This window comes from Physella acuta, unplaced genomic scaffold, assembly GCF_028476545.2.
Source record: "Physella acuta isolate Inbredline_101_S28 unplaced genomic scaffold, ASM2847654v3 ptg000727l, whole genome shotgun sequence".
Taxonomy (NCBI): Eukaryota; Metazoa; Mollusca; class Gastropoda; family Physidae; genus Physella; species Physella acuta.
Window position 1 is genome coordinate 452,460 of NW_026732245.1, and position 15,446 is coordinate 467,905.

The window sequence follows — 15,446 nt, forward strand, 5'->3', positions numbered from 1 at the left end:
AATCTTAAACTAAGGCTTTTTTTTTTGTGGTCGACTGCAAATGATGGTCGCAGGTAATGGTCGGAAAAAGATTGAAAGTGTAAGTCGGAAAATAAAAAGTGGACAATGATTGTTTAGGCATGATTTGTATAATTTAAAAAATGAAGAAATGTGTAACAAGGGAAAATTTTACTGAGAAATTGTAATAATTAACAGAAAATCACTTAGCATGACAGATGCGGTCCACATATGTAGATGGAGCGACAGGGGACACCATTCAATTCGTGTACCTTTTATCTGAGGAAGAATGCCAGCTTCAATTATTGTTTGTCATGTCAGTCTTTGTCAACGCCGGCCTTTCGTCAATCGGCCATATATTGACCTTTGTGCTTGTTGTGCAATCGGTCTGTATGTTTGGTTATATCGGCCTCTTTTCCTTGTCGGCTTTTTATCCATGCCGATCTTTTATCTATATCTAATTTTATCCATGTCGGTCCTTACCATAAACTTAGCATTGTTTTGAAGGCATTGTGTACTTGTGTATATGGCTATAATAAGTTTTAATAGTTTATTTATCTGCATTATTTAAACTAAATTTCTTCAATTTAGAATAAATATGCCTAATTGATATTAAATTGCTAACTTTTAATAAACGACAGAGTTCATTACGTACATCAAGCATTTAATTTTAGAGGCTAAATTTTTGCATGTATAAAAAATGCCTAATCTTTTTCCTGAGTCGATTGTAATTATCTCGCTGCCTTTTTATGTACACTTTTTAATAAGTTAAATTTTAAAGACTCTCCAACCAAACTGTGCGCGTTGTTGACATATTTCGTCATACGAAGAGGCGTGAAACGTCAGCGTCGGCAAGGCAACGGGCTGATCGGCTTTGTTGCTATTCGGTGCCAAATAACAAAAAGAAAATCGTGTTGATGAAAGTATATTAAAACAGATAAAGAAAAATGGCTTTTGTTTTTAGAAATGCTGTTCGGAGTTCAAAGCTGGTGACACAGGCTTCGCGATCTTTTTCTAGCAACGCCACCAAATTCGGTCCCATCAAAAAGCGACTTGTTGTTGTCGGCGTTGGAGTTGTTGCTGTGTCAACAGGGGTGTATTTCAACTACGATAAGGTAAATTCACTTTTAAGCTTATTTAGTTCCAAATTCGTCGTCAAAGCTGGACGTAATGAAGAAAAAGGTCCCTGCAAGTTAAAAGTGTCCAAACCCTGCGGCCAAAAGCAACAACAGAAAAAGAAAGAATGTTGCGAATACCAGCCGAACATCATTTCGCCTGTCAAAACAAACTCGCTGTTCTTGTGGATTACCCTGGAACCCGGGGCGGACCCTGCTGCTGTTGCCTGCTCGGCTGTTCGACTGGAAGAAGCGATCGAAGCCTCCAAGAACCCGTGTGGGTGCAATGACGAGATTGTGGCCGGTGTGGGCTTCGGGCCCAACTTCTACGCCCAGGTGATGGGCCAAAGTTGCGGGAAGAACTTCGCCTACCGCAGTAGGAAAGGAAAGAACGGCGAGATGCCTTGCACCGACGGCGACATATTCGTGCACGCCAAATGCGACAACCGCGGCCAACTGTTTGACTTCTGCAAGCACTACATGCACGGGTTTCCAGAGTGTAGCATTCTGGAATTTGCTGACGATTACGGGTAAGTTAAGTTTACTTTGTGTTAGCCTTTTTAATGACATGTAGATCTAGATCTAGATGTAGATAAGTTTTTTTTTTGTAGTATAACACAGCTACAGTTGACTTAGCGTGTCAAGCATGCTTAAAGTAAATACTAGTGTGGGTTTCAACGGCTATCAAACATCAAGCGATATGTGGAGGCCGTTGAATAATACCTAGGTAAAAGGTGACTGCGAAATCCAAAGGTAATAGTTCAAGGTCATCACACACTGGGGTGTACCCTTTCGCACCTGGGGTTCAATAAGACAGATGAAGTAGAGTTCACCTGTTCCTGTGACCTCAGTAAATGAGAGTGGTCGGCTTTGCCTTCATCGCCCTTAACCAAAGGCAGGTCTCTACATCAGAGTTTGGTGAACTCTGGGACATACAATGGCCTATTAGGGTGTAGCCTAACAATGGCATACTATGGTGAGCCTAACAATGGCATACTATGGTGTAGCCTAACAATGGCAGATTATGGTGTAGCCTTAAATTGGCAAACTATGGTGTAGCCTTACAAAGGCATACTATGGTGTAGCCTAACAATGGCATACTATGGTGTAGCCTTACAAAGGCATACTATGGTGTAGCCTAACAATGGCATACTATGGTGTAGCCTTACAAAGGCAGATTATGGTGTAGCCTTACAATGGCAGATTATGGTCCAGCCTTATAATTACATACTGTGGTGTAGCCTTATAATTACATACTATGATCTAGCATTAATAACATACGATGAAGCGTTACAATGATATATTTTGGTATAGCTTTACAATAACGAACTATAGTGTAGCCAAAGGTTGACAGATTGAGTGGCCTTACTTTACATTGACAGACTACAGGGGAGTCTTACAATTACATAACTTGGTGTAATCTTACATTGACAGACTAAAGTGGAGTCTTACAATTACATAACTTGGTGTAATCTAACATTGACAGACTTTGCTGCAGGCTGTATTAGTACAATGGCAGATATACAATGATGATAGACTGGGGTTGTGTAGTCTCACTAGGATAGACTGGGGTTGTGTAGTCTCACTAGGATAGACTTGGGTTGTGTAGTCTCACTAGGATAGACTGGGGTTGTGTAGTCTCACTAGGATAGACTGGGGTTGTGTAGTCTCACTAGGATAGACTGGGGTTGTGTAGTCTCACTAGGATAGACTAGGGTTGTGTAGTCTCACTAGGATAGACTGGGGTTGTGTAGTCTCACTAGGATAGACTAGGGTTGTGTAGTCTCACTAGGATAGACTTGGGTTGTGTAGTCTCACTAGGATAGACTGGGGTTGTGTAGTCTCACTAGGATAGACTGGGGTTGTGTAGTCTCACTAGGATAGACTGGGGTTGTGTAGTCTCACTAGGATAGACTGGGGTTGTGTAGTCTCACTAGGATAGACTTGGGTTGTGTAGTCTCACTAGGATAGACTGGGGTTGTGTAGTCTCACTAGGATAGACTGGGGTTGTGTAGTCTCACTAGGATAGACTTGGGTTGTGTAGTCTCACTAGGATAGACTGGGGTTGTGTAGTCTCACTAGGATAGACTGGGGTTGTGTAGTCTCACTAGGATAGACTGGGGTTGTGTAGTCTCACTAGGATAGACTGGGGTTGTGTAGTCTCACTAGGATAGACTGGTGTGTACTCTCACTAGGATAGACTTGGGTTGTGTAGTCTCACTAGGATAGACTTGGGTTGTGTAGTCTCACTAGGATAGACTGGGGTTGTGTAGTCTCACTAGGATAGACTGGGGTTGTGTAGTCTCACTAGGATAGACTGGGGTTGTGTAGTCTCACTAGGATAGACTGGGGTTGTGTAGTCTCACTAGGATAGACTGGGGTTGTGTAGTCTCACTAGGATAGACTGGGGTTGTGTAGTCTCACTAGGATAGACTGAGGTTGTGTAGTCTCACTAGGATAGACTGGGGTTGTGTAGTCTCACTAGGATAGACTGGGGTTGTGTACTCTCACTAGGATAGACTGATGTGTAGCCTCACTAGGATAGAATGGTATGTAGTCTCACTAGGATAGACTGGGGTTGTGTAGTCTCACTAGGATAGACTGGTGTGTAGTCTCACTAGGATAGACTGGTGTGTAGTCTCACTAGGATAGCCTGGGGTTGTGTAGTCTCACTAGGATAGCCTGGGGTTGTGTAGTCTCACAGGATAGACTGGGGTTGTGTAGTCTCACTAGGATAGACTGGTTTGTAGTCTCACTAGGATAGACTAGGGTTGTGTACTCTCACTAGGATAGCCTGAGGTTGTGTAGTCTCACTAGGATAGACTGAGGTTGTGTAGTCTCACTAGGATAGACTGGGGTTGTGTAGTCTCACTAGGATAGCCTGGGGTTGTGTAGTCTCACTAGGATAGACTGGGGTTGTGTAGTCTCACTAGGATAGACTGGGGTTGTGTAGTCTCACTAGGATAGATTGGGGTTGTGTAGTCTCACTAGGATAGACTGGGGTTGTGTAGTCTCACTAGGATAGACCGGGGTTGTGTAGTCTCACTAGGATAGACTGGGGTTGTGTAGTCTCACTAGGATAGACTAGGGTTGTGTAGTCTCACTAGGATAGACTGGGGTTGTGTAGTCTCACTAGGATAGACTTGGGTTGTGTAGTCTCACTAGGATAGACTGGGGTTGTGTAGTCTCACTAGGATAGACTGGGGTTGTGTAGTCTCACTAGGATAGACTGGGGTTGTGTAGTCTCACTAGGATAGATTGGGGTTGTGTAGTCTCACTAGGATAGACTGGGGTTGTGTAGTCTCACTAGGATAGACCGGGGTTGTGTAGTCTCACTAGGATAGACTGGGGTTGTGTAGTCTCACTAGGATAGACTGGGGTTGTGTAGTCTCACTAGGATAGACTTGGGTTGTGTAGTCTCACTAGGATAGACTGGGGTTGTGTAGTCTCACTAGGATAGACTTGGGTTGTGTAGTCTCACTAGGATAGACTGGGGTTGTGTAGTCTCACTAGGATAGACTGGGGTTGTGTAGTCTCACTAGGATAGACTAGGGTTGTGTAGTCTCACTAGGATAGACTGGGGTTGTGTAGTCTCACTAGGATAGACTTGGGTTGTGTAGTCTCACTAGGATAGACTTGGGTTGTGTAGTCTCACTAGGATAGACTGGTGTGTAGTCTCACTAGGATAGACTTGGTTTGTGTAGTCTCACTAGGATAGACTGGGGTTGTGTAGTCTCATAGTATAAACTGGGGTTGTGTAGTCTCACTATGATAGACTGGGGTTGTGTAGTCTCACTAGGATAGACTTGGGTTGTGTAGTCTCACTAGGATAGACTGGGGTTGTGTAGTCTCACTAGGATAGACTTGGGTTGTGTAGTCTCACTAGGATAGACTGGGGTTGTGTAGTCTCACTAGGATAGACTTGGGTTGTGTAGTCTCACTAGGATAGACTTGGGTTGTGTAGTCTCACTAGGATAGACTGGGGTTGTGTAGTCTCACTAGGATAGACTGGGGTTGTGTAGTCTTGTAGTCTCACTAGAATAGACTGGGGTTGTGTAGTCTCACTAGGATAGACTGGGGTTGTGTAGTCTTGTAGTCTCACTAGAATAGACTGGGGTTGTGTAGTCTTTGTAGTCTCACTAGGATAGACTGGGGTTGTGTAGTCTCACTAGGATAGACTGGGGTTGTGTAGTCTCACTAGGATAGACTTGGGTTGTGTAGTCTCACTAGGATAGACTGGTGTGTAGTCTCACTAGGATAGACTGGGGTTGTGTAGTCTCACTAGGATAGACTGGGGTTGTTTAGTCTCACTAGGATACACTGGTATGTACTCACTAGTAACCGCTCAAACGTTAGACTCGAGTGCTTCTGTTGCAGTTTCGTGACGTAAAAAAACAATCACTTGCATAAACATTTAACGGATGCGGCATACTTCAAAAATCAAGACTTCAATTCTTAATCAGAGGGGAGGAGATACATACATTGTAAAAGGTCAAATGACATCAGTTTCTATTAGGCATCTCGACATTATGGGGGAGGTGCGAATCTCGCCCTCCCCCCCCCCCCTCCCCCACCCCACCCCCGACACTTTTACGTGTGAAATAGAAAAAAATGCCATTTACATAGAAAATAAATATTTTAACAATTGTACACTACCCCCACCCCTTCCTTGAAATTTACCTCCCACACCCTGAAAGTTTCAAATGTCGCCCCCACCACCCCGTAAAAATGTCTGAAAGAAACCCTGAATCTCCCCAGCGGGTCGGGTATGTAAGACATTTTACCTTAGATGCTGTCCTGGCGAGCTATCGCATCTACTTTGACAGGTTCGACTACAAAAATGGGCGCGACATTTCTGGTTTCCTTGACAACCAGACCAACCGCTGCAAGGAGGAGGGGCTGAAGGAGGTCGCCATTGATTGTGAGACTGGCGGGAGCTACGCCCTGACCCAGAAGTGGGTCCACGACTTCTGCGTCGTTGATGATGACCCATGTCAACTCGAACAGTATATCGGCAGGTAGGGCGGCTTCGTCCCGCGTGTATCATGGTTCGTTATGTGTGTATCATGTTTCGTCCTAAATGTATCATGGTTCGTTATGTGTGTATCATGGTTCGTCCTAAATGTATCAGGGTTCGTCCTGTGTGTATCATGGTTCGACCTATATATTGCTTGGTTCGTCCTGTGTAGCATGGTTCGTCGTGTGTGTATCATGGTTCGTCCTGTGTGTATCATGATTCGTCTTGTGTGTATCATGGTTAGTCCTGTGTGTATCGTGGTTCTTCCTGTGTGTATCATGGTTCGTCTTGTGTGTATCATGGTTCGTCCTGTGTGTATCATGGTTAGTCCTGTGTGTATCGTGGTTCTTCCTGTGTGTATCATGGTTCGTCTTGTGTATATCATGGTTAGTCCTGTGTGTATCGTGGTTCTTCCTGTGTGTATCATGGTTCGTCTTGTGTGTATCATGGTTCGTCTTGTGTGTATCATGGTTCGTCTTGTGTGTATCATGGTTCGTCTTGTGTGTATCATGGTTCGTCTTGTGTGTATCATGGTTCGTCTTGTGTGTATCATGGTTCGTCTTGTGTGTATCCTGGTTCGTCCTGTGTGTATCCTGGTTCGTCTTGTGTGTATCATGGTTCGTCCTATGTATTGCATGGTTCGTCCTGTGTTTATCATGGTTCGTCTTGTGTGTATCATGGTTCGTCCTATGTATTGCATGGTTCGTCCTGTGTTTATCATGGTTCGCCTTGTATATCATGGTTCGTCCTGTGTGTATCATAGACCATTGTTTATCTTTTGCTCAGTTTAGTGCGATTAATTTGTATCACTCCCAACAGGCTACATTAGTCCAACAGAGTCCTCAAAAAAACTCAGGCCATTCTCGAATTTTTCACTTTTAGATTTAACTATCCTAACCATAGCAATACCAAAGTCCCTAACACTAGCAGTGAAACTAAACTCCTTTACACCGATTCTGACGGGGGGCAAAACAACTGATACCAATACCCTGATGTTTTTCTGAGATCCTTTTTATTTTAAATGTGTACATATTCCTAAAATGTGCACATAATTTGTCCACGTCTACCCCACCAGAGAACTGAACAGCGGAGCGGAGCTGGAAAACAAATCGCCATCAAGTCACGTGGCTAGGATGAATGGCAGCACAGAGAAGGGGGCAACCCCGACCTACGAGATTGTGCGCCAGTCCCAGAGCTACGGCAAATTTGCTAAGAAAGCTGGTAAGTCGCAGACATTATTTCACAGCCTTTTGCGATAGGGGTGCGTCCGGTGGAGTATCAACCATGTAACTAAGGTGTTACGTGGGTCGTCCATTGTGTTATATGGTTCGTCATTGTAGTACATGGTTCGACCATTGTTACATAATTCGTCCTTTGTGTTATATGGTTCGTCCGTTGATACATTGTTCGTCTATTGTGTTAAAGGGTTTTACAGTGTTTTATATGGTTCGTCCATTGTGTTACATGGTTCGTCCGTCCATTGTTATATTGTTCGTCCATTTTATTACATGGTTCGTCCATTGTGTTACGTCATTCGTCCATTTTGTTATATGGTTCGTCCATTTTTTTACATGGTTCATCCATTGTGTTACGTGATTCGTCCATTTTGTTACGTGGTTCGTCCATTGTGTTACGTGGTTCGTCCATTGTGTTACGTGGTTCGTCCATTGTGTTTCGTCCATTATTACATGGTTCATCCATTGTGTAACATGGTTCATCCTTAATTACATGGTTCATCCATTGTGTTACATGGTTCATCCATTGTGTTACGTGGTTCGTCCATTGTGTTACATGGTTCGTCCATTGTGTTACATGGTTCGTCCATTGTGTTACATGGTTCATCCATTGTGTTACATGGTTCGTCCTTTATTACATGGTTCGTCCATTGTGTTTCGTCCATTATTACATGGTTCGTCCATTGTGTAACATGGTTCATCCTTAATTACATGGTTCATCCATTGTGTTACATGGTTCATCCATTGTGTTACGTGGTTCGTCCATTGTGTTACATGGTTCGTCCATTGTGTTACATGGTTCGTCCATTGTGTTACATGGTTCGTCCATTGTGTTACATGGTTCATCCATTGTGTTACATGGTTCGTCCATTGTGTTACATGGTTCGTCCATTGTTACATGGTTCGTCCATTATTACATGGTTTGTCCATTGTGTTACATGGTTCGTCCATTGTCTTACATGGTTCGTCCATTGTGTTACATGGTTCGTCCATTGTGTTACATGGTTCGTCCTTTATTACATAGTTCGTCCATTGTGTTACATGGTTCGTCCATTGTGTTACATGGTTCGTCCATTATTACATGGTTCATCCATTGTGTTACATGGTTCGTCCTTTATTACATGGTTCGTCCATTGTGAACATGTGACTGTCGTGTAAAACACACGTCTATTTTTAGCTAAACGATAAACCATCACAAATTATTCAACATTACTTAGTTGACTTTCAATCTTTCAAAGCTAACTATCACAAAAACGTTTTTCAAGTTCAGAATTGCAAGTCTACTTAACCTAAAACATTTTGTCAGTCAACCTTTACAAGTTAACAATAATAATTACATTTAAACGTCGACTTTTTACTTTCTCGTATATACGTAGTATAGAGAAAGTATTGTAATCGTGCAAAAAAAAAAAATCGAGATTTTTACAAATCTCGACGTTTTACACCTCACTGATACGGAAAAACATAATTTTGCAATCTTGTCCGTATGTCTGTGTGTGTGTGTGTCTGTCTGTCTGTCTGTCTGTCTGTCCGTGTGTAAACACGATAACTTGAGTACCGTTACAGCTAGGTTGATGAAATTTCATATATAAGTATTTTATCAAAATCGTAGATCCGTATCAACTTTTGAGCGATTTCCGATAACCGGAAGTGGTACTTTTCCTACTTTGAATTTTTTAAAAGCCTATAACTTGAGTACTATTTCAGATAGATAAATGAAATTTCACATGTAAGTAAAAGATCTAATTCTCTACCTTCTGTTAAATTTTGAGTAATTTCCGTTGACTGGAAGTAGTAATTTACGCTACTTCCGATTTCTCAAAAAACTAATGTAAATTTTAAAAGTACTAATAATATTGCGCACCATTATGAACATCTTTATTCCGCGTTCACTTGGTGTGCAATACTTTTTTCTATGATATTCTATTTTATTTTAAAAAGTTTATGTATTTAAAATGGATTAAAAATCATAACTATATCCCGAGTTCCCATCCTCTGTTGTTTTATATAAGAATATTCGAGAAAGTTTAGGGGAGATCACTCCCGGTTTATTTACTATCAAAATTAGTTTTTCAAAAATAAGGCAAATTAAATAACTCATCAACTTTTCCTTGTATAAAATCATTCAACTTTTTCAAGTTAACTAACATTTGTCAACTGTTCCTAGTTAACTTTCATTTCATATGTCAAATTTTACGAGTTAACTCTCATATTTAATCTATCAACATTTCCAAGTTTATTATCACATTTATTTAAGTCAACTTATTATAGTTAAATACTGTATGAAATCAGCTAACTTTTACAAGATCACCGTCCCATGGTTGTGATGATCCACCATCCCATGACTTTGATCCATCATCCCATGACTTTAATGATCCACCATCCCATGACTTTGATGATCCACCATCACATGACTTTAATGATCCACCATCTCATGACTTTCATGATCCACCATCCCATGACTAATCTACCATTCCATGACTTTTTCCACCATCCCATGACTTTAATGATCCACCGTCTTATGACTTTAATCCCTCATCCCATGACTTTGATCCACCATCCCATGACTAATCCACCATCCCATGACTAAAATGATCCACCATCCCATGACTTAAATACACCACCCAATTACTTATCCACCATCACATGAATTAGATCCACCATCCCATGACTTAAATGATCCACCATTCCATGACTTTGATACACCATCCAATTACTTATCCACCATCCAATTACTTATCCACCATCCCATGAATTAGATCCACCATCCCATGACTAATCCACCATCCCATGACTTTGATACACCATCCAATTACTTATCCACCATCCCATGACTTTAATGATCCACCATCCCATGACTTTAATGATCCACCATCCCATGACTAATCCACCTTCCTATGACTTTGCTCCATCAGGCATGTTTTTCATCGCTTTCGCCGCTGACCCGTGCACGTTTGATTGTTTACTGGACCGTATGGTGGGCGCGGCCTGTGATGGTGAACACGATGACGTCCTAAAGATCAGCAAGAACGTCAAGGGAAACTACTGGTATTTCCCTGGGATGAAAGAGCTCGAGGCACTCAAGGGCTCAGGGGAGTGAATCCACTTGATGCTGCAAGCGACATGAAAAAAATAGTTCATTTTTATTTTTATATTTATTGATACATTACATTATGATAGGGATTTATTTTGTCCACACTAAAACAAGAACATAGTTTTAGGAAAATGATTTTAGGTTTTAAGACGACAGACAATAATTAGGGGCAGAAAAATCTTATGTGTGATTGATAAATGAAGAATTTCTGGTTGGAGTTAAAGATGTCCGCGAACTATTTGCTTTTTAACAAACTTCTTGGTTGAGAATTTGGTGAATTCCCGATGTTTGTTGATTTATATATAACACCTAGGTGATTCCCCTTTTACGTGTCATTATAAATACTATATCGTTGGCGTGGGTTTCTGATTCAATGAATATCGACAGTGTATAGGGTAACTTATTTTAAGGGCGTACTGCATATGATAGACATAGAACCACAGATAAATTAATCGATTTTTACGATAAACATAACCGTTTAGTCTTATATTTGAAAACAATATTTTTGACCAACTATTTATTTTAATTTTCCTTATCATTCAAGTATTGTATTAAAATATTTTTAAAAAAAAGATTAGAATCTTCTTTGTTTAATTGTTTGTGATGTTGACTTTGTCATTCGTCTTTTGGTTCTTCTTGGTAAAGACTGTCACAATAGTAACTCTGGTGCTCACCTTCTTGATATGGTGATGCCTGTATATGGTGTTCTCAGTACGTCACAACTGAATGCTCTAATGAGTGCTGATAGAGGCATGTTTTCAGACACATATAGCAGCTTAAGTGTTACTCGCTGTAATGTATTTACTCTTGACTTCGTGGCCTCTGGGATTTATAGATTGCTTATAGAAAGGTTTATGGAAGACCGTGTGAAGGTAGTTTGTAGGTTTATAGACGGCGGTGTAAAGATAGCTTTTATCTTTGTTACCTTTTAAAAAAAAACAAGAGAATAGGAAATTATTTACAAATCGTAAATTCACTTGTGCATTTGATAGCATATAGATCTATGTACTTGTTTCATTAACTTGAATTAATTACTTGTTCTCTGGTGCCATATTAGGATTCAATAGCTAAATTTGGGGAGGGGGGGGGAGAAAAAATCATCTTAAAACCTGGTGCTGCTCCCATGCCTGAAACTCTTTTTTGTCAAAAAAAAAATTGTATGTGTATATTTAAAAACGTGCTCATGTAAAATGTGTACTGTACATGGCATTAAATTAAAATCTATTTCGAACCATAAAGTGTATATGCAATACACACATGTGTAATACAAACTTAGTCAGAACACGCCCAGGTAACTTTAACAACAAACAGGGAAGTAAGTCACAAAAAGAAATGTTTTTATTTTTAGTAAACAAAACACCGCGTCATGGAAGCTGAAGCCACCCAACTGAGAATATTTTCTTTATGATCTTTGGTCACCGCAGTGCTAATTGAGTATTATATTATATGTATACGTGGGTATCGCTAATTGCTACGAATTACAGTAGACATGACCATGTCAGTACATGATGGACAGTAACAAGGGCTACTTGATTATGTTTAATTAATAATACCGTAAAACCATTAAAATTAACGCAGATGAACAGGTTCAAGAACGTATGGTAAAGCTGGTATAGTAAAACGGTTTTCAAAATGTTTGGTATCCATCTTGAGTTGATACAATAAAACGGATTGAAGATGTTTACAGTAAAACGAATAGAGTTAATACAGTAAAATGGTAGTTTAGATTTTCCGGGAAAGCGATACGAGTCGCTTCAACAGTTCTGCTCACATTATTTAAGACAAGTGTTTCAGCCTAGGGTGTCGCCAGTCAACTGCGTCGTTTTCTCATAGCCCACCCCCCCCCCCCTTTTTTTGTTACACAAGGTCACAAGCCCCACCCCACCCACCCCTTTCTGTCAGTTTTATGTATGGATGTTTTTTATTTTACAAATAAGAAATAAATGCTACGCGACTAACAGTGTTTCTTTCAGTCATCTCTTTGTGACACCCCCCCCCCCCTGGAAACACGTCTATTCCCCCCCCCCCCCTAGCGAAATAGAATTTATATAGCAAATATGGACTTTTACCAGACCCTCTACCGGAAACTATATTGTGACCCCTCCCCCATCCCCAAATGTTTCAAGTGCCCCCCCCCCCCGAAAAAAGTCTGCAAGAAACACAGCAAACTATCTTAGCCCAATCAAGATAATTAAATCCAACCCACCCCCACTGTCCCCAACACCACAACACCCTCGAGCATATGACCTTGTACTACAGTAAAACACAAACGGCCAAGGTTAAATTCAAGTGACTTTTTCGTTGCAATTTTTATTTATTTAATAATTTAATATTAATAACCTGTTGATGATAAAAATAGAATGGGAAAATGCGCATTGCATCATGTTTCTTTGGGTTGGCAAACTATATCACGTGGTATGACTATATATAGAAACACACTCATGTTTTCGGTCCCGCAGTTTTCTACACGGGGCGGGTTTGGACTGGGTGGTGCGTTGTTGTCTTATTCAAATTTTGAACTGAGCTCTTGACGACACCCCCTTTCCCTGTGTTCACATGAACAAACACGTGACTTTAGCGTGCTGTTTTAATTGGCTGCATGATTGTATCACATGACTAGGCCTAAAAAAACACAAGTTTCAAACAATGACCGGATGTGAAGATTGTTATCTCACACTTGAAAATGGAAACCACTCGAGCGCCATGGTGGTACTTGTGATGACGCAACAACTTTCCGTCTGCAGGGTTTTTTAAGAGCTTTAAGGTCATGTTTAAAAGTTATTTTGTTAGTCTTGTAGTTCTGTTTGTGTTGTAGATAAGTGAACTACGTTTTAAAAAAAAAGTTTATTTTCAGCGGGGGTCGAAAAGTCTCGAGTTCGAATCCTCGGGCAGATGAGGCTCGTTAGCTGGCGACAGCCACTCTTCTAGGAGAGACAACTCCAAAATCAAACAACTGCTGCCTTGTAGTTTGTTCTTGGTTGGACAAAGGCTATGGAAGCAAATCCAAAATGAAAAGCAGGCTGAAATCGGAGTCAATGGCGCATAACCTATCCTTAATTGTGATGGAGGCGTGGTCGAGTCGGTTAAAGCTAATGGTTGATAAATTCGAAAAAGTCTCGAGTTCAAACCCTCTGGCAGATAAGGCTCGATCCCCCCCCCCCCCCCAACACTAAAAATTAAGCACGAAGAAGAAGAAGAAAGAAGCGTAGGGCAGACGAAGTAGAGTTAATCTGTTTCTCTGACCTCTGCATGTGTGAGGATTGTGTGGCCAGCACAAAGCTCAAGAGCACATGAGTCGTGTCCCCTTTTGTATCTGGTAGGACTGAAGGATTTCTCACGGACTCGATGGGCCTAACTGGAGACATCGCCTTCCATTCCCCCCAGTGGCGTAGCGAGGTCGGGTGTCACCCGGTGCGGCACTTAATGGTGTCACCCCCCAGAGGCGTAGCGATCCTTCCCGGGGACAAACTTTCAAATTTTCGATTTGCACCCCCCTCCCTCAGACTTTCGATTTGCACCCCCCCCCCCCTCAAGTTTTCGATTTGCACCCCCCTCAAGTTTTCGATTTGCACCCCCCCCCCCCCCTCAAACTTTCGATTTGCACCCCCCCTTAAGTTTTCGATTTGCGCCCCCCCCCCCCCTCAAACTTTCGATTTGCACCCCCCCCTCAAGTTTTTCTCTATATATTTTGCTATTTTTTGCCTTGGTGTCACCCCCCTAAATGGTGTCACCCGGTGCGGTCCGCACCCCCGCCCCCCCCTCCTCGCTACGCCTCTGCATCCCCCCCTTTTTTTTTTACTCGTCCCCCCCCCCCTTTCCTTGTTTCCCCTCCAGCATTTTCTGGTTTAACTGGAAACAACAAGAGGTGTAAAACAAAACAAAGGTGATGTAGAGTCAAAGTACATGCGTCACAGGTAAAGGGTTAACACATACACTGGTCACATATTCATGGTTTACAGACATATGGGTCAAGATATAAGGCCAACATATAGAAGAGTCAAAGATATACGGCTAACATATAGAAGAGTCAAAGATATACGGCTAACATATAGAAGAGTCAAAGATATAAGGCTAACATATAGAAGAGTCAAAGATATACGGCTAACATATAGAAGAGTCAAAGATATAAGGCTAACATATAGAAGAGTCAAAGATATAAGGCTAACATATAGAAGAGTCAAAGATATAAGGCTAACATATAGAAGAGTCAAAGATATACGTCTAACATATAGAAGAGTCAAAGATATAAGGCTAACATATAGAAGAGTCAAAGATATACGGCTAACATATAGAAGAGTCAAAGATATAAGGCTAACATATAGGAGAGTCAAAGATATAAGGCTAACATATAGAAGAGTCAAAGATATAAGGCTAACATATAGGCCTACATGGGTTTTATGCTACGTTTTATTTATCATTTTATTTCCTTGTGATATTTCCCCTCATCAGTGGCGTAGCGAGGTCGGGTGTCACCCGGTGCGGCACTTAATGGTGTCACCCCTTCCCCCCCCCCCCCCCCCCCGAAGCGTAGCGACCCTTCCCGGGGACAAACTTTCAATTTTCGATTTGCACCCCCCAACCCCCTCAAACTTTCGTTTTGCACCTCTTAAAAGACTATTTAACACTCGAATTAATCACTTAATTAAGTGGAATTATTATTTTTCTCTTTATAATATATATGCTATTTTTTGCCTTGGTGTCACCCCCCCCCCTAAATGGTGTCACCCGGTGCGGTCCGCACCCCCCCCCCCCTCTCGCTACGCCTCTGCCCTCATATTCAATTGGGGCTGCACATATAAATGACCCGTGGATATTATTAGAGCAAATGTAAACAAACTTTTTCCATGTCAGTATGTCACATGGAACGCGCATAAGGTCCGGAATTCCAAGGAACAAAATCTCAGATGTCAACGAACTTACGTAAGGCTGGCGTACAACTCATGTTCCGGGAATATCCGATATTACCTAAAAAATACAGGGGCTTCCCC

General features: G+C 41.6%; 1 protein-coding gene across 1 annotated transcript; it reads left to right on the forward strand.

Moving 5' to 3' along the window:
- Positions 1-801: 801 nt before the first annotated feature.
- On the forward strand, positions 802-11,032 carry LOC131950009 (dye-decolorizing peroxidase YfeX). Its single transcript, XM_059312013.1, has 4 exons — positions 802-1,642; positions 5,939-6,130; positions 7,205-7,350; positions 10,280-11,032. The coding sequence occupies exons 1-4, from the start codon at positions 945-947 to the stop codon at positions 10,462-10,464; spliced, it is 1,221 nt and encodes a 406-aa protein (XP_059167996.1). The 5' UTR covers positions 802-944; the 3' UTR covers positions 10,465-11,032.
- Positions 11,033-15,446: the final 4,414 nt, after the last annotated feature.

Bases quoted from the DNA above. Each gene is read 5' to 3' on its own strand.
- LOC131950009 (XM_059312013.1), top strand. From the start codon at position 945: ATGGCTTTTGTTTTTAGAAATGCTGTTCGGAGTTCAAAGCTGGTGACA. The intron at 1,643-5,938 runs GTAAGTTAAGTT...CTACTTTGACAG, and splicing joins GAATTTGCTGACGATTACGG to GTTCGACTACAAAAATGGGC. The intron at 6,131-7,204 runs GTAGGGCGGCTT...CTACCCCACCAG, and splicing joins CTCGAACAGTATATCGGCAG to AGAACTGAACAGCGGAGCGG.